This window comes from Helicoverpa zea, chromosome 23, assembly GCF_022581195.2.
Source record: "Helicoverpa zea isolate HzStark_Cry1AcR chromosome 23, ilHelZeax1.1, whole genome shotgun sequence".
Lineage (NCBI taxonomy): Eukaryota > Metazoa > Arthropoda > Insecta > Lepidoptera > Noctuidae > Helicoverpa > Helicoverpa zea.
This window is the reverse complement of record NC_061474.1, coordinates 8,337,341-8,365,303: the sequence shown is the minus strand read 5'-3', so window position 1 is coordinate 8,365,303 and position 27,963 is coordinate 8,337,341. Positions and strand designations below refer to the sequence as shown.

Sequence of the window (27,963 nt, the reverse complement as noted above, 5' to 3'; positions counted from 1 at the left end):
AATCTATACCTACTGCAATTTGTTAAGAAACACTGTAATCTGTATTTCCGCGTGTAAGTCTGACTCGACATTAATATATATTTTTCTTCCTTTTTTCCTGTTATAATTTCTTTTCTATTCGTACTAACCACACAACTAGACTGTTGGTAAATGATAAAGTTCAATCGGCAAGGTTAACGACATGCGTGCGAGGTCAATCGTTGCCACTACTGTTTTGATTTTTTATCGTTAACACTCAACTGATGACGTTTTTGTATTAATTTGTAATCATTGATAGACATAATTGTATTAACTTATTTTTTTCTAACAACTCTTCAAGGATAAGTCTTTCTGTTGAATTTTGACTCTGGACAGGATTTTTCTATTAGTTTTGCTGTCACTTTAGCCTTGAAAAAACGAATTTGACCGTAACTTTTACTTTAGACATTACTTTAACTTTAACTTTTGATGAAGAAACTGGCCGTATGTGCCTTTAGAAATATTTTTGACCAAAAATTGCTTTTTAATGCATTTTTGGTATAGGTTTGGCACGACCGGTTTTGTTATAGAAAACATGTTTTATGTTGTCGCGGTTTGGGTTTTTGGAATTTGATCTTTAATTTAATATTGTTTTAAGGGGCATGGATTTTGTCACCGAAATTCACCTTCACGAAGATTATCAAAATGAAATCCTTGAACATTACTTTCCTATGATTTCTTCTCAAGTTTACATTATAATCAAGAGTGGTGTATGGTGGGATTCAGAGAGCAAAAGTGGGAAAATGAATTGGGTAGGAAGAGGACGCATATAGGATCTAGAATTGTCTTAGGAGCCTGGCAGCACTGCCAGAAGGATGACGTGAAACAAAACAGATTTCACACAATCATCGACATTTAATGCAGAATCGGAGTCTTCCTTAATTCCATAGACAAACAAATTACATACTAAACTGTGTAGCTCATTCACACCGAATGATATCCATAATATCATCAATTCATTAAATATGTATGTACGTTGTACAAATAGAAAAAACACACTTACTACTAAAATAATAGTTTATTTACAGTTTATTATGGGAGAAAATTACTATTTTTATATTTTTTCATTTAAGTTACCTCCAAATATCATATAAGCTATTTCTAAATACCTTAACTATTTACAAATAGCTTCGTATTTTTTTTTCCTCTAATACCATCAATAAATATTTCCAATATTAGAATTTTTATCGAGTACTTGCAATTTTAAAGTCTGGAACGTGTACATGACAGGAGACGTCGACAAAATTAAGCATCGAGTATCCACTAAGCTTATACTAAGTAACTCACGCAGCATATTGAGAAAAAACCATGCATCACAAGACAAAATTTAAACCTTAAATCACAGGTATATCGATCTGATTTATAATATATAAAAAAAAAAACAATAACTTACTATACAAATCGAAAAAATATACCACTCAAATAAGTCGGTTCGCAAACTGATAGTGAGTTGTAACCTAAGTGGTACGCGTTCTCGTGGCCTAGTCTCGAGCGAGTCATCTGACGCCCTCGCCCAGTAGCAGCTCTGGATCCTCCTCGAGCAACAGGTTCTGATTGTTGGTGTTGTCCTCATTACCCTCATTGTCTTTGTTGCCGTCTGCCTCAATCTTGTACAGTATGTCGTGACACAGTGGACACCTGTCTTGTACGTACAGCCACTTCCGTAAGCAAACACCGTGGAAGTAGTGGTTGCAGCGGGTAATCTTTGCCGAGTGCATTTCTTGGTAGCATATCGCACATACGTCGTCGAGTCTGTTCAACTGGTCGGGGGAAGCCTCGCGTAACGAATTGATCTTGTTGACAGCGGTTCGTCGCTTCATGAACACGGACCAGCCGGCTCGCGCCTCGCACCATATGTTGAAGTAGGCGTGAATGCACATCATGACCGCACGAATAGCTCCCCCGGACTCGAACAATAAGATCCACGCGCCGTTGAAGAACAAAAATATCCCGAAACAGAACTCTATAGTGTTCCCGAATGCTCGAATGTAATACACATAGTCGTCAAGTTGCTCCCAAAATGTACTTCGGTAGGCATCGATTAGGAATAGGGAGTAGATCATGAGACTGACAATGACTTTTACTATCACCTCTATGCTGAACGCGCTCACAGCCAATAGCCACGTGGAAATAGTATGTTGGGACCACAAATATACGAGCAAAGAGATCGGGAACATTATGAGGAACGCGCATACTCCCAGAGCTCTGATGTGCCGGTGTGTACTTGGATTGTGCGATGCGCTCAGAGACATCAGCATAGGATTCACAATGTTGTGCAAAAAGTGCAACAGAGCAGTGAACAGCAAACAGAAGTTCCTGCAAAGGCGTATAAACCTCTTCTCAGGATTCAATGATGTTAGGCCTGTCTGTAAAGCTAATATATAGAATAGTATTGCTGACACCGTTCCTATACTTTTGTCTTCTTCCTCGTCCGTTAACAAAATCCATTGGAAGAAGTTACCGATGTAGTGGCAAAAGAATGAGATCACAGAAGTCATGCCGAGCACGGCAGTGATAGTTTCGCAGCCAGTTACTAGCAGCGACTTTGTCATGGAAGCGAGAGATTGTACTGCTAGTAAAGTGGACACTTTCAGGCCTTCTTCGGCTTCTTCATCATAGTTGTCCACAAGGAGCATCAACGCGTGTTCAGCGACGCGCAGAACCCAGAACACTCGCAAAACGCACGGAACATTCAAACGCATCCACTCCGTCTCTACGAGTGCTGACAGTCCGTAGTTACTGACGAACAGCCGTCCGTGCTGGTAGCCGGCGTACACCACTTGTATCACATTATATGCCGACGACCACAGCACGTACTTCACCAACAACAGTGGTAACAGTGCTGAGAACACTGGCGAGTGGTGCAAAAGGTTTGGAGGAACTGGGAGCATCGCCAGGAACGAGGGCGCCATAAAGCTGATCGGCAGAAGCTTCTGTATGGTCGAGTACCGCGGCCCGAGGTGCACGTACTTGAATATGACAGCCAACAGGAACTGTATGGCGTAATTTTGTATGACCAGAATGCCTGGTCCATCGACGTCAATGAGATTTTTAATGTTTAAGTTTAAAATGTCTTCTAAGATGCTGGTGGAATGGTGAGGTGAGTTTTCGACTAGCGTTAAGGCCTGCACCTGCTTGATGGCCGACACATTGGTCCAGTAGGACACGAAGACTAGGCCGACGGACGTCAGGTAGAGGTACACGATGATTAGATGTTTCGTGTACAGAACGAATATGCAGAGTGCTGACATGCATCCTGGAACAGAACAAAATAAACGAATCAGAACTTGAATATTAATGTTTTCTGGGATATGTTAACTGGATTCATATTGGTCGTTGTTATGTTATGGATAGCTAATTAATGCACTTTATTGTTATTGCTTTAAAGTTGAATAATAACAATGATTCAGATACTTTACAAACTCATAAGATATCTAATCAAGGTATTTAATTAATTGCTTTATACATTAAATGGGTTTTTGCCAAGGTTTTCCCAAGGTTTAGACTGTATCTAAAGATACAGAGACTTTCCTTAAGAAAAATCATGCACATCGGGGCAGGCAGGCTGCGTACAATGCATATGGAAATCTGTTATCTATCCAAGATGCATTGAATTAAGTTAAATAATGTTATGTATTAGAATGGCATTAAAAGTAGTAGAATGTTTTAAATTACATCTCAATGTAGTCTGGCAGTGACATACTTTAGAGTTTCATAACTTGATGTTCAAAATTCATTGTAAACGTCGGTCAAGGTTAGTGCGGAACCGTATTTTTTTTCTAACGTTTAAAACTAGTTCCGAATGATTAGATTATAAGTTTTTATAATTCAATTGATTTGCTTTGAGTGCGTAACTAGTTCATGGGTAGAAATCCTTGTTATCGAATTTTCGAGAAGTTTTGGCAAGCAAAGAACTAATTTCCTGATTTTAGATTCTATAATAAGATTTATTTTACATTGAAATTGCCTAAATTTGTTTCTTAATTGGTTGAGGAAGAAGGAAGTATGAGGAAAAATATTAATTCAGTCAAGCGAAGTATGACTTTCTTTATGACATGACTGAGCAGTCATAATTAATGTTATCTGACAAGAAACAGTTATCGTAGACCTCTTTTATCTCTTTTGTGTTTCATATGTAAACAGAAGAAGGTAAATCCGGTTTTAATTGTTTATATTGATGACTCATATAGATGTCTAGAAAGTACAAGTAGAATAGGCATGATGACAAATTTTTAAATTCCTTTGTATGATGTAGGTATACGTCTATTTTATATGAAAAATTATTAATTTGAAGAAAATGCGAAGTTTTTTTATCAAATAATTGCATTTTTCTCTGTCCACTTTGAATCCGGCGCGAAAACGCTTGTCAGTGTCATGTCGTCACTTGTGACGTCACGACTGAAATTACAAGACGCAAGTAAACAACGCTCGTGCAATAATTAAGTTTTTTGTGTTATTAAATATGAATTCGAAAGGGCATAGGTGTTGTGGGGTCCCCCAGTGTAAGAACACATCCAAAACAACTCCTGATAAGTTATTTGTGTACGTTCCTCACAATAAAAAAATACGAAACAAGTGGCTTAAACTTGCAAAGCGAGATTCAAAAGCAATATTGCCCAGGGTACAACTTTATTTTTGTGAAGATCACTTTGATGTAAGTTATTACATAGTTCTCTAGATTCTAGCATAGTTTATAATGTAAATAATTATTTCGAGGTTAGGTTTCATCTCTCATTGTTTTTTAATTAAACTAGTATACTTACATGGAAGTTTTAACATTTCTAAATTCAGCTGAACAAAAATCTTTATTTGATGCCAAAAACTTTCCCAGCATTATGATATCAATTCTAGGCAAATTAGCGCTGTTTGCCTTGATAAATCCGGGCTCCATAACTCGTGTTATAAACAATTAATTAATTAAAAACAAAGATCGCAGTGGAAGTTCACAATAACGAAATGTGACGTTCTCGCGCTTTCGCGCGAGTTGTTTTCAGAGATGACGTCACGAGCTCTGATTGGTGTTCAAGATATCATGGCGGATTGCCTTATTTCGTAATTTTATTTTATAAAAATACATATTAATCACATTATTAATAAAGAAAACAATGCGCGTTTTATATTCCAAGCTTCAAGTTTAATTTAATAAATATATTATTTTAATGATTTTTGATTACTGTCATCATGCCTATTCTAGACTGAAAAGTATGATTCAGAATTCAGTGCACAGATAGTCATGGTTTAACAGTATTGATGTGTGAAATCTAATGATAGGCTATATGGTACAAAGTCCAATGAAGGAACAGAATAATAACTATGACATTATACTGTTAAACTTTTGAGGTAGTTGGACATTGGAACCATATAGCAGAATCGAAAGCCAGTTCGGTTCAAATTATAGATGACGTCAGAAATAGATTTTAGGAATATAAATCACATAGAAATGCCAAAATATTTTTTATTGAGTCAAGATGTAACGCTTTAAAGTCATTGGTCTGATTTTGGTGTCAGTCAGAGCCTTCTATCTTGGGCTCGGGTAAAAAAAAACTCGTTTGGCACACTTTGGAACCGGAAGCGAAAACATCACCCATTACCACAGACAATAAACTTTTATCTAGCCATCATTCTCTCTTTAGTTTATGAATCTTCACTGGTAAATGCGATTTCAATGAAACTTAATATCGTCTTCACATTCGAGAGAATATCATTTCTGCAACGTGGTAAAGCAGAAGTTACAGACTGTTAATGGCTAAAATCCGCCTGTTTGTTCTGGAGCCTTTCTGGGTTCCACTTTTGAGAAACTCGCAGCCAGATAGATGGAACCTTGGAGACGGTTTAAATTCGGACAGGCTATTAATTCGGGCGCAAGAAGTAGTTCCTTCTGAAAGTCAAGGACGCAGGTAAAACAGTGGAAATCAGCTGGTTATATTTTTAACTAGCTTCTGCCAGCGGTTTCATCCGCATCCCGTGGGAACCTCTGCACGAACCCGGATAAAGCCTAAACCTACAGCCTTCCTTGATAAATGGGCTATCTAACACCGAAAGAATTGTTCAAATCGGACCAGTAGTTCCTGAGATTAGCGCTTTCAAACAAACAAACAAACTCTTCAGCTTTATAATATTAGTATAGATTTGATATATTTCATGATGTTTTAACAAAGTTTAAATCAGTTAAACAGTTAGACGCAAAAAGTATGTACCGTAATTCACATGTTGTAAGATGCCCCGTTACTTTGAGCTCTTCATAACAAACTAATATTTACAGAAAAACCACTTTATTGAGCACTTAGCAACAAGTTGAGGCAAAACAACGTTTTTTGTACATTTTGGTACAAAGTTGATTATTATCTATTATAATTATTCATTGTAACGTTTTACGTTTTTGCACTAATTATCATGAATCGAAGAGAATATTATGATATTAAATTCTAAATATAAGATAGCTTTAATTGTTTATTGATTACGAAAATAAGTGGATGGTATATTTGGAAATAAATGGTTAGCAAAAAATGAAATTAAATGTACTATTGACTTTTGACTATTTATTTGTTTTGTTATGAATAGTTTAGGAATGAGTTCTTGTTATATTTGAACGAACTTGCTGTCTGTTCAGGCAAAGTAATCCAAAAAAAAAATATTTCTCAGACTATTATTAACCGAACAATGTACGTGATGTGCTCTTACTAATCTTAAATCGTTTCAATACTCTTGCGCATCGCGGTCATTGATCTTTCCCATTAGGCCAAGTGCAATGTGAAATACAAACATTATTTGTATAAGTTCATACTCAAATAACGACTAGCCAAAACTCTTGATATTTAAAAGTCACGATGCAATTACATATTATCTTTGTATACCGGTAAATGTCAAAAGGGCTTAACATACCCGAACAAAGTACTTGTATACTTGTGATGTTTTTTTAATGGCTGCGTAGGCGTTAGTAATTCTATTGTTTTAAAACAATACTGTGGTTCACTAAAAAGTACGCCGTACAGACAGAATATATCGTTCCATACATAGTGTATTATATAGACAATGTATAGGCAATGATTATAGGAACGACTGACAAGTAAAATGTAGCAACAGTTTATAACATACTAGCTTCCGCCCGCGTAGAGTTAGGTTATATCGCGTTTCCAAGAGAACTCTTCAAAAGTCCGGGATAAAAACTATCCTATATTCTTTCTCATGGTCAACTCTATCTCTGTACCAAATTTTATTAAAATCAGTTCTGTGGCTTAGAAGTAAAAGCATAACAGACAGACAGACAGACAGAGTACTTACGCATTTATAATATTAGTAGGGATTTTACATCGTTCCTATGATTGGGGTACTGCAAAAACGACGAAAGGGACTAAAATAAGTCTTCAAAATTGCAAACCGAGTACAAATTGACAGTTGTTTTATATATGGATGATTTGAAATATGAATTGGACACATAATATGTAATGTTTGAGCCTGCGTAGAATATTCGGCTCATATTCGGTTACATCCATGACCTACGTCGTTTGCCAGAACAAAACTTTATTGAGTACCATTTAAATATAGGACGTATGACGAGCTATGTAATTAAAAACTCGACTCTCATGACAGACATTAATATTAATAATGTCAAAGATGGACGCAAATCTTTTAAAACAGTTGTAAGTAAATCTTTTTTGAGGTCACATTTAATTCTTTACTAAAAACTATCAAAATCGGTTCAGTGGTTTAACCTCGAAAACGTGACAGGCAGTCATTAACATAATTTGATAATACATAGTAGTTAAGGTCGTTCAACATGCTGAGTTTATAAATAAATCAAGTTACAAGTACAAAAACCTACGGTATTTAGTTGATAAGATATAAATAGAAACTATTGGTGAAGATAGATATAAAAAATGTTAACGATGTTATTTTTTGTTTCTCACGTGTTACATAACTGCATTAACCTTTTGTCAATGATAATGTTAATTGGGTTTTAAAATACAAAAAAATGGGCAAAATGTATAATCGAATTGGTATATTCGCGTAAGATGCGCAACAGACAAAAAATACAACTTAGTCCAGACACACCCTAAGAACCGAGTCCCAGACTGGGCGCCATTATTTACTGTCGGTTTTCGTGACTTTGTTGCAATTTCGTAATATTCATATACTATTGGGTCTTTAGATTGAAGCAACGGCCATTTTCTTTGACACAGTTATGATTGCGATATACCTAATTTCGAATAAGTTGATTAGATTATCCGCAGCTTTATCAGGCGTGTAGATCAAACGAACTCAACGTCCATACCTTCGTTGCCTGTAATCAAATCCCACTCGTATTTAAGAGACAATTTTCTTTAACTACTAATCCACCAGAACATAATATCATCAACGTACAATTATTTATCGACGGGAATTTGCCAGTAATTCAGACGAGAGTCAATCAATACACGGGTACTTAGTGACGTCACATCTTTGTCTAGCCACGCTTCCAGACGATCGATAGCTTTCAACCTATCTACAAAGTACACGTATATACCGCATGTCTGCGTGGCTGGAGCCAAAATACCTAGACCCTTCGTTGTATGGGATGTGGAAACGAAGCCGGTTTGAGTTTATAGTGGTTTTAGTTTGACTATGGGTATGCAGGTTTACACGTCATAGGAGAGGGTGCGTTGCAGTTTTGGTATGATTGCAAATGGGGCAGATTTTATGCATAAATATTTATGACGACGGAAGAGTATTTAAGGGCTCGTCTTTGTAAGTTTTTAGGTACTTGACGTTAATACATTTGATTATATTATTCATTAATCGGTCCATTGTTAAGATTTAGGAGATTGTTATAAGCTAAGCGTCCACTTGTCGGTATCGTATGCTACGGACGCAACGCACGCAACGGATCGTAGTATTATTTATATAGAAACTCAAACAAGATGTGCGATGCGTACGATGCGGACAGGTGGACGCACTTGTTTGAGTTTCTATATAAATAATACTACAATCCGTTGCGTGCGATACGTCCGTTGCGTACGATACCGACAAGTGGACGCTTAGCTTTAAACAATGGTTCCAAAAATAAATCAAGTTTCTTCCCTTACGTCAAAGTTTAGGTTAGTTTTAACTACTGCTCTTTGGCCTAACAAATCCGGATTAATAAATCGATCCTATAATCGTGATGTTCGGTGTTACAAATTCATTACTTATTCGGTAGATATATTGGATTTTGAGACTGCACATGAGCATGAAATTTCAAAATTATTTTACCGATTTAAAGATAAAATTAAGGTTATTATTAGACGTTTTCCTTAACATACTGCATAATAAAAAAACATGAGTTTCGAAATGTCAAAATTAAAGTAATTTGGAAGGAAATTGTGACCTTGCTGTGGCTCATTGATAGCCGTTTAGATTTAAGATAGACTTCTATGTTTTATGTCGCTTAAAGTTTAACAGTGGATTTCTAACTTACATCCAGTGTTCTTTTTAATATATCACTTTCTCCGACTACTATTTTGAACTAAATCAAAGATCTTTATAGACGGTCTAGTTTAGGCAATATACGTATCTCAGAATGTCTGCTTAGCTAGATAAAAAATAGTCTATGAAGACAATGACCTTACAGACCTCGGCTTAGTCTACTAACCACCACGGCCAAACTTTTAAGTAGGTACATAGATAACCTCGATCGATATAAAACGTTAAAATCTATTAAGATTTACAGTAGGTACATAGTTCAAAGTGAATAAATTCGAAGTCAAGATTTTTAAAGAAAAAATGTTGAAAAGAGCTACCGTCATTTGTTGATTTAGCAGGTCTTTTGAAGTGGGTCAAAAATTACTATTGAGTCTGATATTGATAATTTTGTAATATTCAGGTCTAAACGTTTTAAAACCACCAGTACTTAGCTGCATCCGGTTAGACTGAAGCTGATCCCAACAAACATAGCTGGGAAAAGGCTAGACAGATGAGTTCAGCCGGTTTATATTTCTTTGGCGATTTTTGGGTTTTGGAGATGTTTTAAACGTGATGAACATAAGGGAATCGCAACCATTGAAATATCACTCGCTGCCTTAGTCAAAATATTTCATTTATATATTAGTGTTGATTAAAATGACCCTATAAACTCCCCTTATTTTTAGCCTCAAAACTTGCACAATCTGGTTTCTTACTTTATTTATTGTTCACGATGACTTGTTACTTTTTATGATAATCTTTGTCGACGTGTAATAGTTTACGTGTAGATAATGGCCTTGCAATGTCATCGTTCATATCAAAATCAAATTAACCTATAAAGTGCATGGTAAGACAAAACACAGAAATGATGATAGACAAACATTCGCATTATATAGTTTGAAATAGGGTTGAGAATAAATAAACATGAACGCATCAAGTGATTGACGCACGCGCTTGAATTAATTTTATTTTCGAAATATTTTTGTGCCAAAAATTAAAGAGTTCATATTTCTAAACAGGTTCTCCGAAAAGAGATTTTACTGCTGCTGATTACGTTTCTCGTAATTTCGCGGAAACAGTCAAAACAAAAAAGAAGTAGGACGAGTGTGGCACAATTACAATTAGAGGGAACTCCTTGACTCATCCAGGCCTAACATAAGCCCAATTCAAAGAATCACGGGGCTATCCTTGCTTATTAAGAGGTATAGCAGTGCTTAGTTGTTACTGATATTAGCACGTTAAACCAAACAAATGTGCCCAAATGAAATGTGATAGAGCAAGGGTCCAATCATTGTAATTGTGTTTCTATAGTATCCGGGTACTTTGTTAAAACTATAGATTACCGCTACAAGCTAAAATCTTGGTTTTGCAAATATTGACTTAACTGGTTATTTACCTCACCTCGAATAAGAGTTAATATGACTTTAAAGACGAATTAGAAACATGCTGATAATGGATTAATTATTTATACATTCGCAGAATATTAATACAATCAGTTACTTAAAGAACTGCCATTAAATCTAATAAAACCATTAAATGCACTCCACATTTCGGCGACGATGTCAACAAGTTCTTTGCACTTACTTACATATGAAAGAAAAAACGTGAGGACCGGGTTATTGAACCTAATTGTACCTTATGTTTTCCTCTTACTTGCATGCTATTATACCGCTTAATCTTTCACAAGAAACTGCAGTCGTGTCTTCGAAAACCAAACTCAAACTCTCAAACTCAAAATTTTTTATTTCAAATAGGCCTATAAAAGCTCTTTCGAAACGTCAAAGTTAGATGCACGGTTCCAAAGAGTTGGTCTCATGGAGAAGAACCGGCAAGAAACTCCATGGACACTCTTTTTAAAAGAAAATAAAATTAATTACATATTTCATACAGTTTTCTATCTAGTCCTGAGAATGTTATACAATACAAATTGAGCTAAAAATGTATTAATAAATTATACAAAATAATTTTAGTGCAACCGGGGACGGTATTTGACAAAATACTTCATTGTTCATCAAACACTTTAGTATCAGACCATGGCATGATATAGATGAAGGATATGAAGGAGTGCCAGGTGTCCAAGAGCGACGTCGAAGATAGGGCCAAGTAGAGAAGAAAAATCAAGGAAGCAGACGTCCCCATCACGTGGGATGCGTAGCAGGAAAGCGAGTGTAGCTGGTTATAGCAATAACATCACATAACCACACCCTAGCGCGCCTTCTACAGAAGAAGGCGCGCTAGGGTGTGGCTCTAATACACCATGATTTAGCCGTTAGTGTTTATGTACCATGGCTCTGAGACTAATCTAGACCAATGTCCTATACACATTCAAAAATGTCTTATTGATAAAATCCCATTCGCATATAAAATTAATTTACTATACGTCTCTTATATACGTTGTGTAAATTGTGCTAAAATATTTTTGTTCCAAAGTCCACTCAAATACTATGAAAATTATCATGGGGAATCCCAACAAACTTTGACAGAACTCGTTGTTTACGATCACTGAACCACAAGTTAGTCAAAATGTTGGCATAATCTCATTCCTCTTTCCCTTATCCCAATTTTTATTTATAGTCTGTGCAGCATATCTTTCACTTCCGTACTTCTGTGATCTGTCTGATGTCATCTCACAAATAAACTTTCCTGCCATATTCTCTTTCACACGATCCATCCATCCTTTTCTAAACCATCCCCTTCTATGACGTGGTGAATCTAAGCTTTAGTGTTGACCAATACGAAGTCATTATTATCCGCTTTCAGAATTTTACCTCTCCAAAACTACATGTTCTGCTGACATCTCGTAACTTCTAGACCTTAACAATAGCTGTTACGTCTAGTAAGTTCATAAACCTATTATTTAACAGCCAACAGACAGTCGCCGGAACAGTGGAGGGAAGTTCAAATTAACGGGAACGCCGGTCAAATTGTAAGTATCGCGATATTTCAGGATACGAGCGGTAATCGGCGCGGTTTCTTTGAATTAACATTGTAAAATTAAACAGTATATTGAACTGTTTGGGTTGATCGTTGAGTCATGAAATGCACCTCACTTTTCTTGGATCTAAATCTATACTAATAAAGAGGAAACATTTTTATATGTTTGTATACTAAGGGCTCCAACCGAACCTACTGAAAGGACTTGAACATTTTTATTGGCCGTTGGAAAGCTACATTATCCTTGAGTAACGAGGCTATGTTTTGTACGGGAACAAGTTCCTTTGGGACACAGGTGAAATCACGAGAAACAGCTAGATATATGTATTTATATCCTTCAATAAATAAGTCTAGTCTTGCTATTGCATGAAAAGTAATAATTTTTATTATTATTTTGTGTAAAAATTTGAAAGTATTTTAAGATATTAATTTAAGTTACCCTTGGCATTTGAGTAATGCATGAAAATTACATTTTGTATTTGAAAGTAACATGCAGTGTATACAAAAATCTGACTCTTTTTCGGCCTGCATGATGAATCATCATTCAAAATTAAAGTTTGTATGTTATTTATTATGTTTATGGTGCCACAAGTTTTGAGATTACTAAGAATATTGAACAGGTTTTTATACGTGATTAGTGGACTTTTTATTTCTGTGACTTAGGTATTTTAAAACAAAGTTTAATTTGGTTCATATTGATTACTAGCTTCTGCCAGCGGTTTCACCCGCATCCCGTGGGAACCTCTGCACAAACCCAGATAAAAAGCCTATTGCCTTCCTCGATAAATGGGCTATCTAACACCGAAAGAATTGTTCAAATCGGACCAGTAGTTCCTGAGATTAGCGCGTTCAAACAAACAAACAAACAAACAAACTTTTCAGCTTTATAATATTAGTATAGATAAAGACAGGCGAGGTACAAAATATAAAGGTTTTAAGTATTTATTTATGCCTGGTTCCTTTAAAAAGATATAATTCATCTTGCTTATATAGATAGCAGTTTTATGCCATAACCCTCAATATAATTAACATCAAAGTTACCAGCTCAGCATTCTCTCATAACAAATTGTTTCTTGTTTATTTAAATAGGGCATTCCTGTTTTATCAGTCATAAAGTATTGCTGATATCTGAGGCTGATGTAACACCTGAAATATTATGTATATTATTATTGATATACTTCCCAAAAGAAGGATCTCAAATGTTCTCATTGTCATCAGGTCTATGTCATAGATTATGGAAAGTCTGATGATTAGACGGCAACTCATACATAGAAAAGAAAGGTCTAGCAAGTGTGAGATAAAAATATAAATTATGTTTATAGCCTGTGTATCTCTATGGGAATGAGGTTAGTATTGTATGAAATGCAGATTAAATTGGTTTCTTTTGTTTTTTTTTTGCACCTTAGGCTGAGGCTAAAACAATGTTTTATACAATATGAATGTTATACAATGTGAATGTTTATATTGGTTTGAAGTTTCATGAAATTATATCATTTATATGGATGTCTTAAAGCTGGAGAGTGAAGACATTGCCTGAACACCTAAGCTCAGGAGCGATTGGTCCTATTAATAAAACCAAACACTAAACTTTGGGATACATGGAGTATTCTTTTAACCAGGTGGGTATTAAATCAAATATCATTTATTCAAACTTGGCTGCAAGACAGCATTTTATGAATGTAAGGAATTTACAAAAGACAGCCACCACTTCCTATGTGTTTTTGCTGGGAAGAAGTGGCGCAACAAACTCCCCAGCAACACATGTCTGTCTATAGGTTAGAAAAACCTTAAACATTGTTTAATATATAAATTTGTATACATAGTTCCATGTATATCGTTTGATATATAGTTCCATGGGCGATTCCTGGCAGAAGTTTCAATCAATGGTAGTTTCATTTTTAAATTGCTGTGCTCAAAAGGTTTAACTCTAACCGCCAGTTTCTTCATCAAAAGTTAAAGTTAAAGTAATGTCTAAAGTAAAAGTAAAGGTCAAATACGTTTTTTCAAGGCTAAAGTGACAGCAAAACTAATAGAAAAATTGAATTTGACCATTACTTTTACTTCAGACATTACTTTGACTTTTACTTTGGCTTTAACTTTTGATGAAGAAACTGGCTGTAAGTAATTTTAGAATAGGATATTTCCCCAACTTCACAAGGCCTAATTTAACACTAAAACAAAATATCTTGCAATTACTTAATTACGATGTATATTTATGTATTTCTATGCTTCAACACTTGGTATTGAGTGTTTGGTCCGCATTGTATGCTAATCAGCTAAACTATGTTTAACGTACATACCTATGAATTGAATAATAGACATTTTTCAACACGTTTTCATACTGAAAAATTGAAAGCGGAGATTACGTATTCCAGGTAATTATTGGAAATAATAGCGTTATATAAGAATTTTGGTGGGTTACCGCATTTAAGTGCAGCAGCAATTAATTCTTAAGTGTTTTGATTAATATCTCATAGATGGGTTATGTAGTGAACGTTTTTCATAACTGCGTTCACATTCACTGCATATATTTTGTGATAATTACAATAACTTACTTCAAGCTTATTTTTGTAAGTAAACAATTCAAACCAATTTCTTTTTATTTTGATAATATTTGAAATACATGTTGTTTTTAACCTTAAGTTTTATCAGTGATATTATCAGTAACTGTAGCAAGTATGAAGGTAAATATAAAAAGTCTGTTCAACGGTGGGAACTTCATTATTTTCTTGATTTCTGATTCTATTTTGAGGTAGAGTTTAATTCAGGTTATCAGGGGAGATCAGAGAACACTGCATAAAGGGCTTGTGGTGTGGTATTTTTTTGTATGACAAAGGATTTAGGAACCTTCAAGATCCAAGTCCAACCTTGTAACAAGTTTAACAGTACAAAATTAACAAAATACACCACATTCTGTACACATTGCCACGACAGAATAAACACAACAATTTCGAAAGGGAACCTCAAGTTTCGAAACTATTTTAAAGGCTGAATGTTGCAACGCCAGTGCTCGCAAATAAAACGTCACTTACCTAAACAGCACACGAGGAATTTGACGATCGTGAAGAAGAACGCGTTGTAGAAATTCGCGTCGTAGTAATTGACATCTGGATCGGAGATGTCGACCGCCACTCCGTCCACTGTGATGTTGCTGAGCACGGAGCCCTCCTCGCCCGAGGACACCGGCAGCCCCAGGCTGATCTTGAGGAACTCATCCACCACAAACAGTGGCGGCACCCGCAGCAGCACCTCCACTAGTGCCAGGGCCTTCGACCTCAACGACATTATTCATTTATGCAGACCTTTGCACACGTTAACACTGATAATTTAGCACTCACAGCCAAAACAACGGGCTTACACTGTAAACTTTCACGGGATGTTTTTGATTGATTTATTTTGTACCTTTATAAACTTATTTGATGTCACCAATAATAATGCGAAAATAATGACTGAAATTTTTGCGACAATAAAAATTTGACATTACAAATTTAGATGTTGCCAGACTAGTGAGGTTGCCAGCACACGTAGTGCGACCTTTCTACTAACTGATATAAAAACTTGAAACTGATCGCAAAACAAAAAATAAATTACGGATTTACAATGCGCGACCTTAATTACGCATAATATGAAGAAAAAAAACTAAACACGTTAAAATGATAGCGCCGCATTTATTGAACCCATTGAGGTGCGTATAGCTTTACTGATAATGCGGGCGTTTAGATATCCTGTTATAAACTTCTGATATTTTGGTTTATTGGGTCGTTGAACTTGTGATTTATGACTGATACTTAAATTCACATTTTTTTTGACAGGAGAGTACTTATACCTACTAGTGGACTGTCCTTCACCTGGTCTATTTATTTGTGGGACTCTTACCGGTAAAAAAACCACCTCGTGTTTCCTTCTACTATCTTTCATTGAGGGCACGGGTATTATCACAGCATTCTTGCACATCCCCGCATATTTTGGCGCGTCAGATGCCACTAAGAGAGGCGTGCAACACTACTCTATATCGAGGCCTGTTTCTTTTCGACCGACAGACAGACGCATAGGTAGTCGCGCACGTCCACTTAGTACATGAGGTTCTTTTAGTCCTGATTGATGTCGTAACATAAACAGAAAAAACCGTAGTTTTAGGGCCTAATGGCACAGATTACGAAATAGTTACTAATGGTGGTTTTATGCTTTTTTTAGCTATGACCATAACAAGGTCGGACCATCAGATCGAGTCCTCAATAAGGAACTGGACTCTTTGTTCCGGGGGTTGCTCGATCACACATATTATATGTAGGTATTTAGGTTTACTGTTATCATTTGCTACATAAGAGAGTACATAAGACAGTGCATAAGAGAGTACATAAGAGAGTATATGAGAGAGTACATATGAGAGAATAAAAGGGAGAACATAAGAGAGTATAAAAGGGAGAATATAAGAGAGTACATAAGATGAGTACATAAGAGAGTACGTAAGAGGAGTATAATAAGAGAGTACAAAAGAGTAGTTCCTAAGGTTCATAAAAATAATAGAGGATAATAGGAGGTACATAAGAGACTTCATAACAGGAGTACATAAAGGAGTTCATAAGAGAGAACATAAGAGGAGTACATATTTATACTACTACGTACTACTGGTACTACGTATATTTTTTTCTGCTGGACGTGATGAATATGGGGGTGTCCGGACCCCCCTGGACCTAACCCCCTTATATACGTCCATGAGTTTTTTTATACAATTATATATGGAAAAAAGTCGTGGTGGCCTAGTGGTTAAAGAGCCAACCTCTCAAGTATGGGGTCGAGTCCAGGTCAGGCAAGTACTAATGCAACTTTTCTAAGTTTATTTGTACTGTCTAAGTACATCTTGGGCACCAATGACTGTGTTTCGGATGGCACGTTACACGCCAATTTCGCTATCCTCAACACCACCGTCATACTTTATAGCTATTCTGTTAGGTAGGAACGGTAGGAACTACTGACTAAATAACAAAAATAGATATTCGCATTTGGCCGGTATTTTTTCCATACCAGTCAGTGCCCTAGATTTTTAAAAATAGGAAATAGGCTGATATTTACTTATAAGATTAGTCTATCAGTTCCAATATCTGAAGCTGATAAGTCTAGAATTTTATGATTGTTTTGTTTGATTATCTTCTAAAAATAGGGGAGCAGTGATTCAGAAAGTAAAAATTGTGTCAATAAGTAAACGTTTAGGTACTGTGGTTCCACGAGCTAAATAAATCCTTATTTCGTATTATTTGCATAATGTAAATTAATACTCCAGAATGTCTTCTAACAGTAAGAGATAGCGAGACGTCCTGTAGCGAACTATATATGCCAAGATTTACAAAAAAGTTAAATATTGACCACCACAATGACCACGATCACTCTGTCTAGAAGAGGAATAAACCTAGACCTACAGCAAACTCTCAGTGTACCTACGCACTATGTGCGTAACAACGTTAGACGCACAAGAATGCATATTAGAAAAATCTGGGGTAGATGGTAGAAGCTAGAATAATGAATTCAGGCAACCACCGCTACAAAATTCCTGATTCCGATGACGTAATACTGGCGACTCAATTTATAAAACTTCATTTCTCTTACCATAAACAAACTGCTGTAGCAGCAATGCAGGTAAAGTTGATAAATAAAACAGCAATGATGGTGTAAAGTAGAAGAGTATAGTATATCGTATCGTATCGTATATTTTGTAAATACAGAACGAGCTTGCTTAAGTCTAAAATAACAGGGGCCGAAGTAGTGTTAACGCTCAAGCGAGAGCGTCGCGCGATTGTCCAATAAGAACGCTCTGATAAGACTCTGTGAGTACCTAAAAGAAACGAGACAGATGCGCGCGCGAGCGAGATAGCACGAACGTAAATATAACGCGTTCGGCGCGAGCGGTCTTCAATCCCATGTTGTGGGTGGTGTAGCGAAGCGTACCTCACAGTACCCCCCCCTTAGCGAAGCGTACGTTTGGCTTGCATACTCTGCCGGTCCTGGTGACGTAGGGTTGCTGTGAAGGTACAGGATCCACGATGCTCGGTGTACTCGTAGGACACGTAGTGTTTGGCGAATCATTTTCGTTGCAGATGTATGCCGGTTTCAGTCTATCCAGCGATACAATTGTCTCTCGATTCGGTAGCTGTATCTTGAAGAATTTTTCGTGTCTCTGTAGCACAGGATACGGTCCATCGTAGGGTGGTGTCAGCGGCGCTCGAACGGTATCGTTCCTCACAAAGACGTGTGTGCACGTACCGAGGTCCTTATGTATGAAGGGACTGGCTGATGTTCTCGCGGTAGTGCACGAAGGTGAGAGTGACGTCATCGTTTGTGTGAGGCAGCGTACGTAATCTTCGTCCGACATGTTAATTGTAGTAGTCGGCGCGAAGAAATCCGATGGCACACGTAGCGTAGAACCGTAGGTCATTAGCGCGGGACTTAGGTTGTTGTCTTCACGCAGCGCTGTTCGGAGGCCAAGTAGTACGGTGGGAAGTTCGTCACTCCAGTTGGTAGTTGCGCCTCTAGCCATTAACGCAGCTTTTAGCGTACGATGCCAGCGCTCTATTTGACCGTTTGACTGCGGATGGTATGCAGTTGTACGTATGCGTGTAATGCCGAGTTTCTTCATTAGCGCGCTGAACAACGACGATTCAAACTGCCTGCCTTGATCGGTTGATATACGTAGTGGGCAGCCGAATCTCGCAATCCAGTTTTCATACAGCGCTTTTGCGACGATCTCAGCTGTTATTTCGCGCACTGGTACAGCTTCTGGCCACTTTGTAAATCTGTCCATGATCGTAACACAATATCGATAATCGTAAGATAGTCGAAATGGGCCGACTATATCGATATGTATGTGTTCGAAGCGTTGAGATGGCGGGAAACTTCCTAGCGGCGTGACGACGTGACGATGTACTTTTGCTCGCTGACAGCCGACGCAGTTTCTTGTCCACGTTGTTACGTCTTTGTTCATGGATGACCAGAAGAACTTCGATGTCACTTGCTTCCTAGTCGCCTTGATACCAGAGTGGCAGAGATCATGTTGCGCTTTGAATGCAGCAAAACGATGTGCCGGTGGTAAGTATGGGCGAAGCGTGGACGTTGACATCTCGCACGTGATTGGTCGTTGCGTGCCAGGCAAAGTAACTGAGATGAATTTTAAATTCGGCTGCAGCTTCAATTGTTTCAGCTCATCGTCTTGATCTTGATCACGTGATAACTTGTCGTAGTCGATGTTTGACGGGCATTGTATTTCGTCAATACGAGATAAGGCGTCAGCGACTGAGTTTTCTTCTCCCTTTACGTACACGATGTTCTTGACGAATTGACTGATAAAGTGGAGTTGTCGCTCACGTCGCTGAGTGTCGCTGCTACTTTGCGGCCTTGAGAGCGCATAGGACAGCGGTTTGTGATCAGTGTAGACGGTGACGTCACAGCCTTCGATGAGTCTTCGAAAATGTTTCACAGCCGCGTAGATCGCTAGTAGTTCGCGATCATACGTGCTGTATCGTGATTGCGTAGCACTCAATGTTTTGGAAAAGAATGCTAGCGGTTTCCAGGCTGCGTTGTCACGTTGTTGTAGCACCGCTCCAATGCCGTGGTCAGAAGCGTCCGTCATGATGCAGAGTGGGGTGCCGGCGATAGGGTGCGATAGTGTTGCACATTCCAGTATGCTTTGGCGGCATTTTTGAAATGCTTGTTCGGCGGCCGGCGTCCACGTGATAGGCGTTTTGTCATTCTTTTTCCCATTGTGCAGATATTTGTTGAGTTCACTTTGCATGTCGGCTTGATTTGGTAAACAATCTCTGTAGAAGTTCAGCATGCCCAGGAAACGACGAAGCTCGATGATAGTTTTCGGTTGAGGATAACTGGATATGACTTTTATCCGTTCTTCGGTTGGTTTTATGCCGTCCGCTGTTACTTCATAGCCGAGAAAATTGATTTTCGCCTGTGCAAATTCACATTTGTTTACGTTGAGTGATACGCCGTATTTGTTCAAGCGGTCAAGAACTCGATGCAGTAATTCCTTGTGTTCTTGTTCGTTATCTGAGTACAACAAGATATCGTCGATGTATGAAAAACATCCCTCGATGCCGCGCAGAACCTCGTGCATGAATCGTTGGAAAGTTTGACTAGCGTTACGTAGGCCAAACGGCATGCAGGTGAATTCAAACAACCCGAAGGGTGTGATGATTGCCGTTTTCTGAGCGTCTTCTTTGTTTATTGGTATTTTGTAGTAGGCCATTTTCATGTCGAGTTTTGAAAAGATCTTCTTATTGTGTAGTTGATAGGTGAAGTCTTGTATGCGCGGAATCGGGTATTTATCTGGTAGCGTGACTGAATTTAGACGTCTGTAGTCGCCGCACACTCGTAGACTGCCATCTTTCTTCTTTACCACATGGAGTGGGCTGGCCCACGGGCTCTTGGAAGGTTGACATATGCCCATTTCCATCATGCGTTCGAATTCGTCCTTAGCCGCTTTGTATTTGTCGGGCGGCAGGGGGCGAGCACGGGCGAAGACAGGTTGTCCCGTAGTCTCGATGTGATGCACGACGTTGTGTTTAGCGGGCGTTTTCAAGGACATAGGTCGCAGTAGATCTGGATATTGCTTGAGTATGTCTTGATATGTTTGCTTGTTGCTAAGTACGTAAACGGCTTGTTGCATCGACGAGATTTCTACGGCGTTTATCGATAGTTGTGTCACCTTGTCGATTAGCTTCTTTTGATGCAAGTCGACGAGGAGTTTGAAGTGGCGAAGGAAGTCAGCTCCGAGTATCGATGTTTTGACATCTGCGACTACAAATGACCAGCGAAATCGTCTTCTGAGGCCTAGGTCGATTTGTAGATCTTTCTCGCCGTAGGTATTGATTGGTGAACTGTTCGCGGCGTATAGTTTGTATGATGTTGGCGAACATTTCTTCTTATGTATTGGGGTGGCGGCTAGGACGGAGATATCTGCACCGGTGTCAACGAGGAAACGGTGATTCGTGTTGCGATCGAAGACACATAGGCGGTTACTTGTCGTAGTTACACCGACGTCCGCCACGGTCGGTGCCTCTTCTAGTTTTCCGACTTCTTTTGATTTCGCCTAGCGCACGGTGACACGCAGCGTCTTGCCTGATCTCCAAATCGGTAGTGGTAGTAACATACTCGATTGGGATCGTGTTGATGCCTTGCAGTGGACTTTGATCTTGAGCGGGAACGCTGATAACGGCGATGGTTTGGTCTTCCACGGCTACGAAGTTCGGAGATCTCGAGTGTCAGATTCTCGAGTTGTTTTGAGAGAACTTGTATCTGCGCGGACATGATTTGCTGGTTTACTGCCGCAGAATCTGGTTGAGATGAAGAGACAGCTGCGATATTTGCCGACTCGGAATATTCCATCATCTTGTCTGCCATTGCCGCGAGCATATCGAGTGATGAATCTGTGTTCACAGACAGCACAACTCGCATTTGCGGCGGAAGGTGGTTCATCCACTCAATCTTGATGCCATCTTCGGTGATCATGTTGCCGCCGAGTTCGCGCATACGTCGTAGCAACTGAGACGGTTTTTGGTTGCCAAGTTCCAATCCGCTGATGAGGTTCTTAAAGTTTTTCACCTCGGACTGCTCGTACACGGAGAGAAGGCGTTGTTTGATGGCCTCGTACTTCTTAGTTTCTGGCGGCTTGATCACGATGTCTGTGACATGTTGAAGGTCGGTCGGTTGTAGTTGGCCCAGGACGTAACGATATTTGTTTTCGTCACTGGTCTTCTGCGGCTCGACGACGGCTTCGAATTGAATGAACCACATGCGAGGATATTCACGCCAGAAGGGAAGGAGACGCGACTGCACGGAGACGACAGCGAGTTCTGTAGGCTCGCTAACTTCTTGCTTGTGTTCCATCATTTTTCTCTCGGGGTCACCAAAATGTAGCAGCAATGCAGGTAAAGTTGATAAATAAAACAGCAATGATGGTGTAAAGTAGAAGAGTATAGTATATCGTATCGTATCGTATATTTTGTAAATACAGAACGAGCTTGCTTAAGTCTAAAATAACAGGGGCCGAAGTAGTGTTAACGCTCAAGCGAGAGCGTCGCGCGATTGTCCAATAAGAACGCTCTGATAAGACTCTGTGAGTACCTAAAAGAAACGAGACAGATGCGCGCGCGAGCGAGATAGCACGAACGTAAATATAACGCGTTCGGCGCGAGCGGTCTTCAATCCCATGTTGTGGGTGGTGTAGCGAAGCGTACCTCACACTGCTTTAGAATTAGAAATTATTTTAATGAAAACGTGCAAAACTTTTTGAAAGTAAATAAATAAAAAGCTTGGAAAGAAAAGAAAGCTAACCGGTGAAGTTTGGAAAAGCGGTGGAGCTGAATCGATATTACTTACAAGGTTTCCTCTATGGCTTCGTCAGTTGCGAGGCAAATTAAAAAGATCGTATACCGTTCATGTACTGTGGTATTGTTGGAAGCTTTCGAAGCTTTCTATACGATTGCCAGTCGAGGAAAATATTTGATTATATGATATCTACGCGAGTTGAAAACGATTTATTTCAGAAAACATTCATGTGGGTAGACTTTTGATTAAATACGATTTGGATAGAAGGAAAAAGCTTCTTCACATCTGTAATAATTGGTTTGATGGAAATAGGTCGGTACCTATTTTCCCCATAGGTTTATTGAAATAATTCAGTTTAAAGGGATAGGCGTATTGTATAAATTGTAGGTATGCCATGAAGTCTTAGGATACAAGGGATGAAAAATAGTAGGTAGTCATTATCTACCTACATATTCGTAGAAGTAAAGAATCGTGTGAACTGGTTTAAATACTTTTTTTCTAATGAATATGTTGATCCTTCGCGCCAGTTCGCGCTCATCAATCATATTCTCATCAACGACTATGCATTTTGAAAAAATGGATATTAAGTTCTTAAAAACTAAAATAGCATATAATTTTCACACATCTAATCCATAAACGCACTCGTCAAAAGATTATAGAGCAGAAAATTACAGTAATTACATTTCTAAGCGGTTTTACCGCCATTCTCGGAAGCGCGCGAAAAAAGGCAAAATGGCCGCTTATCTGTCAGGCACGCGCACGGCACGCGTTGCACCCCTCAACCGATTAAATGTAAATCAATCGTAAGAATGGACGAAGGATCGGTAGTGAATCCGCAAAAACATATTGAGTTACAAGTTTTATCTTTTATTTGCGTTTCCGATTGAGACGTATCGTTTTACAGATGATGATTGCTCATGTTATTGTGGTCTGTGGGATTGTTGTTTTTGCAAATGGAATTTTATGTGGCGTGCTGAGTTTAGCTCGGTTAATTGATCGGTATTTTGAGTAATTGCTTTTGTTTTGTTTTTACAGATGCGGAGCAAAGTGGAGAATACAACTAGAGATGATATCCAGACATGCGCCAAATGGAATTAGCCCGTGTAAAGTAACAAGATGAAGCCGAAGGGTTATTATAGATTTTTTCCGTTATTTTGTTAAGTCTAACAAAACCGCTAACCAAAAGAAGACCTAACAAATAAAACACATTACAAACAAATCTCCCTACATGATTCAAAGCACCCCTAAAATTACCCGCTAAGCAAACACCATGTTACCTGTCAGATAAAACGGTTACAATACCGCCACACTTGCCACTGAGCCTGAGGGCAAATACAGGTGGCAAACTACAGTCAATTGTTATGTTAGCTCAAGTAGTTGATGCATGATATCAATGATCATTTCATTTGCCGTTTCAAGGGGCAACAATCAAGTATGAAAAGGGAGATGGGATACGCGTGGTGGAAGATTTTTATCGCGATTTTTTGGCAGATAGTGTTAAATTAAATAGGTAAATTGTGAGAATTTTTTGAGTGATTAATGTCATGGGAATATCTGGGAACATATTAAATTAGAGTTGAAGAAGCGAGTCTTTTTACCAGACTGCTAAGAAATTAAATAGCGGTTAGGTATTCGGATACCTGGAAATTCTTTGAACTTCCTTCTACTCACTAAGTATTTTAGATATCATTCAGCGTTAGCAGGTCGAACTATTTTTAATTGAAGGATTGGCCGATGCTGAACAATGACTGCTATTTCATAATGTGTAACAATGGAGCATAGCGATGTTCCATAATTCTTATTTTGTAATAAAAGATACTGGTTTGTCACGTTGTCGTCACTGTTCAGGAGTTTACTCCATTTCATTTACTTCATTCATTCATTCATTTATTTATTTCATTTACTTTAATTTTAATGAAGGAGCGAACTGGAGATTATGTATTGTATGTATTTTCCAACAGCAGCATGGGCGTAGCCACACTGGGGCAAGCTGGGGCACTTGCCCCACCCTGGGCCCTGGCTCTGACCTATAAGGTGTCTGATTAAACAATGTTTTTTTTACTAACTCTAACTAACAACATCAACAATCATATGTACTATCCGTAAGTTATTGCACAAAAAAAATGTCAACTTTGAAAAGAGCGCGATCAAAACAAAATGCGCGCTCGAGTTCCCGAACGTGCGCAGTTCGCAAGTAGAAAGCGAGCCGTATTCCCTAAAATAATAGTTACTATGTGGCGTAGCGAGCCGAGCCGTCCATCTAATCCAAAAAATAATGCATTGAAAGAGATGGAACTGGTAGATGTGAACAAAATTTCGGAAATGCAATTTTATCCTAGTGTAAAAACCGTGCTCGCTATTATGCTTGCCCAGCCATGTACGACCTGAACAATAAAACGATCGTTTAGCACAGTGGTTCTTAACCGGTGGTCCGCAGACCACTGGTGGTCCCTGGAGGCATTCCAAGTGGTCCGCGAAGCTTAGCTGCGCGACGTTGCTATACGTTATCTAACTTTATTTTTATCGACTTATCTATGCGAGCGGGGGTTTTCGTACGGACGTATATCGAGTGTGTCGTACCTAGTCCCCCCATTCATGAAAATGTATATTTCGGCGACATTTTACGTGGTTTTTGGTTTTGAGTCTTAAAAAATAATTAAAATTTCGCGCTCGCTTCGCTCGCGTATTCAGAAACTATATTATTCTTGTATTTGTCAAGAAACAAAAAGTTAAGTACGTTTGGGCTAAATTTTACGTAATATTTTGTTTTAGTCCGACAAAAATTTCGCGCTCGCTTCGCTCGCGTATTCAGAAACTATATGCCCTTATTTTTACATTTGTCAACAAACAAAAAGTTAAGTACGTTTGGGCTAAATTTTACGTAATATTTGGTTTTAGTCCGATAAAAATTTCGCGCTCGCTTCGCTCGCGTATTCAGAAACTATATGCCCTTATTTTTACATTTGTCAACAAACAAAAAGTTAAGTACGTTTGGGCTACATTTTACGTAATATTTGGTTTTAGTCCGATAAAAATTTCGCGCGCGCTTCGCTCGCGTATTCAGAAACTATATGCCCTTGTTTTTACATTTGTCAACAAACTAAAAGTTAAGTACCTACGTTTGGGCAAAATTTTACGTAATATTAGGTTTAAGTCCGATAAAAATTTCGTGCTCGCTTCGCTCGCTTATTTGGAAACTGCTCAGGCAAGTTTTTCTTTCTTTGCATTTGCTTATCTAAACAACTGCCGACATGCGTTTAGCTTTGAGTAGTACTGTACCAAAAATTCTGAAATTAGTAAAGAGAAAGCAGTCACAAAATAAAATCTGTAACTTTTCGTTTTTTGCTAAATATTTTTTGCCGTCTTCTCTTGAAGTAATAATACTCATACACATACTTAGTTAAAACTTTAATTTATAAACACCGAGTATTCATAAATAGAACTATAAAATGTGTCCTGTGTGTGATTGTTTATTTTCTGTACCTGAAAATAGAAACATCTCATATTAAGAGATTAACAAGTTTGAGATTAACGGCTCAAGATACAAAAAGTCGGAGGGCCCCCGGGGATAGGTTGACTGCTGCCCCACCATGAGCCCAAAGCTGGCTACGCCCATGAACAGCAGGCATTACGCAGTACTTCTTTTTGACTTGTGGTGGTTAAATATCCTCGTGGTTCGTACAAAAAAGCTATTCGTTTGATACTGGTTTATGTTTATAGGAACTGGGCATGAAAGAATGCATTTTCCAATCCAATAAATTAATTGTCTATATCTACTATATCCTGTACAAAATATTCACAGACCAGCGGTGTGACGTTATGTCAAAGGGAGTTCATCCTCGGTGTCCGGTTACCGGACGAACGGACACGATATACGACACTTCCGTTTCCGAACGATCGACTTTCCGACAGGTGAGGCGGCCCGATCGATGGATTTGAATTTATTATCGAGGTGTTAAACTTATTACAATAGTAGTTATAAAGGATAATTAATAGTAATACCTCTTTTATTTTGTAGTTAAGATTCGATCGCATGTTTTGTGTTAAAATAACTATATTACTATACATATTTTAATTTTTGAAGGAGAGGTAATTAAAGTGGACCAAGGGAGTCAAATTTTTACAAAAGTTTTTGTGAGAGTCAATAATGTTAAGGTTACAAATCAAGTATTCTAACACTAGCTTCTGCCAGCAGTTTCACCCGCATCCCGTGGGAACTACTTCCCGTACCGTGATAAAAAGTAGCCTATAGCCTTCCTCGATAAATGGGCTATCTAACACTGAAAGAAATTTTAAAATCGGACCAGTAGTTTCTGAGATTACCGCGTTCAAACAAACAAACAAACTCTTCAGCTTTATAATATTAATATAGATTACATTAGGGAGAATCGAACATCATCTCATTTCATTTAGTTCAAATGAATTTCATCAGTACTGTCGACTCAAAAGCTGAAACAATTTGCATACAATTAAATGGTTGATTAAACAGGATAAACATAATCTATTAACATAGAGATCTGTGCAGTAAGTACGCATGGTCGACAAGGAGCCAGAATTGAGGGTAGGGTAGAATCAGAGTTGCACGTGGAGGAATAAACAATAAGTCCTAAAAAGTATAGCTACTGTATTGAGAAAAATACAATGAAATAACGTGAAAGGCTTCCCAAACTTTTAACGGGTAAAAGTCCGCGATAGCAGTGCAAAAAAAATAAAATTAAAGGCCCAGCTTCTTAATTTTGGTCTTTAGGTATATAAAACACTGGTATAATGCATCCGATTGGGTTAGAAGCCGACCCCAACACAGTTGGGGCAAGGCTAGACTAATGGTACTAATGACGATACGAGTATATACATTTTTAGGAAGAAACCTCCCGAAAAGTTATTTTAATGCATATCTGATATCAAAAACAAAGATAACGAGACTCCTTGAACTTTCATACATACGTACTTACTTTTCAGATTTTTTAATAACTGACTCGTACTTTTCAGATAGAACACCTACCTACCTAGACCTAGAGGTATATAACATTTAGCAAAACTGCAAATCTTTCCAGATAGTTCTATCACACCAATCTCCCTGTGTGGGCTGGACCACCTCATCGGCCGGCAGCTCGGCATCACTGTTCAATGGGCCGTGTGCCACAGCATGCACAACCTGACCAAGGAGTTCTCACGGTGTGACTTCCCGCGTGGACTTCGCGCCAAAATATGTTCGCCATTTTTTGTTGGCGACGCCATCCGTTAGTGTGAGGTTTCATTGAATTT

General features: G+C 38.2%; 2 protein-coding genes and 1 long non-coding RNA gene across 3 annotated transcripts; 1 reads left to right on the top strand and 2 right to left on the bottom strand.

Moving 5' to 3' along the window:
• Positions 1-853: 853 nt before the first annotated feature.
• Positions 854-15,851, bottom strand: LOC124641810 (protein TRC8 homolog). Its single transcript, XM_047180032.1, has 2 exons — positions 15,402-15,851; positions 854-3,274 (listed from the first exon to the last, which is right to left on the bottom strand). Exons 1-2 carry the CDS (start codon positions 15,652-15,654, stop codon positions 1,515-1,517), a joined length of 2,013 nt encoding a protein of 670 aa, XP_047035988.1. The 5' UTR covers positions 15,655-15,851; the 3' UTR covers positions 854-1,514.
• On the top strand, positions 12,184-27,963 carry LOC124641812. The gene is made up of 4 exons (XR_006985704.1): positions 12,184-12,361; positions 23,734-23,827; positions 26,501-26,610; positions 27,753-27,963. It is a non-coding gene; the product is annotated as an uncharacterized LOC124641812 (long non-coding RNA).
• LOC124641811 lies at positions 21,339-22,351 on the bottom strand. Its single transcript, XM_047180033.1, has one exon. It carries the CDS (start codon positions 22,258-22,260, stop codon positions 21,433-21,435), a length of 828 nt encoding a protein of 275 aa, XP_047035989.1. The 5' UTR covers positions 22,261-22,351; the 3' UTR covers positions 21,339-21,432.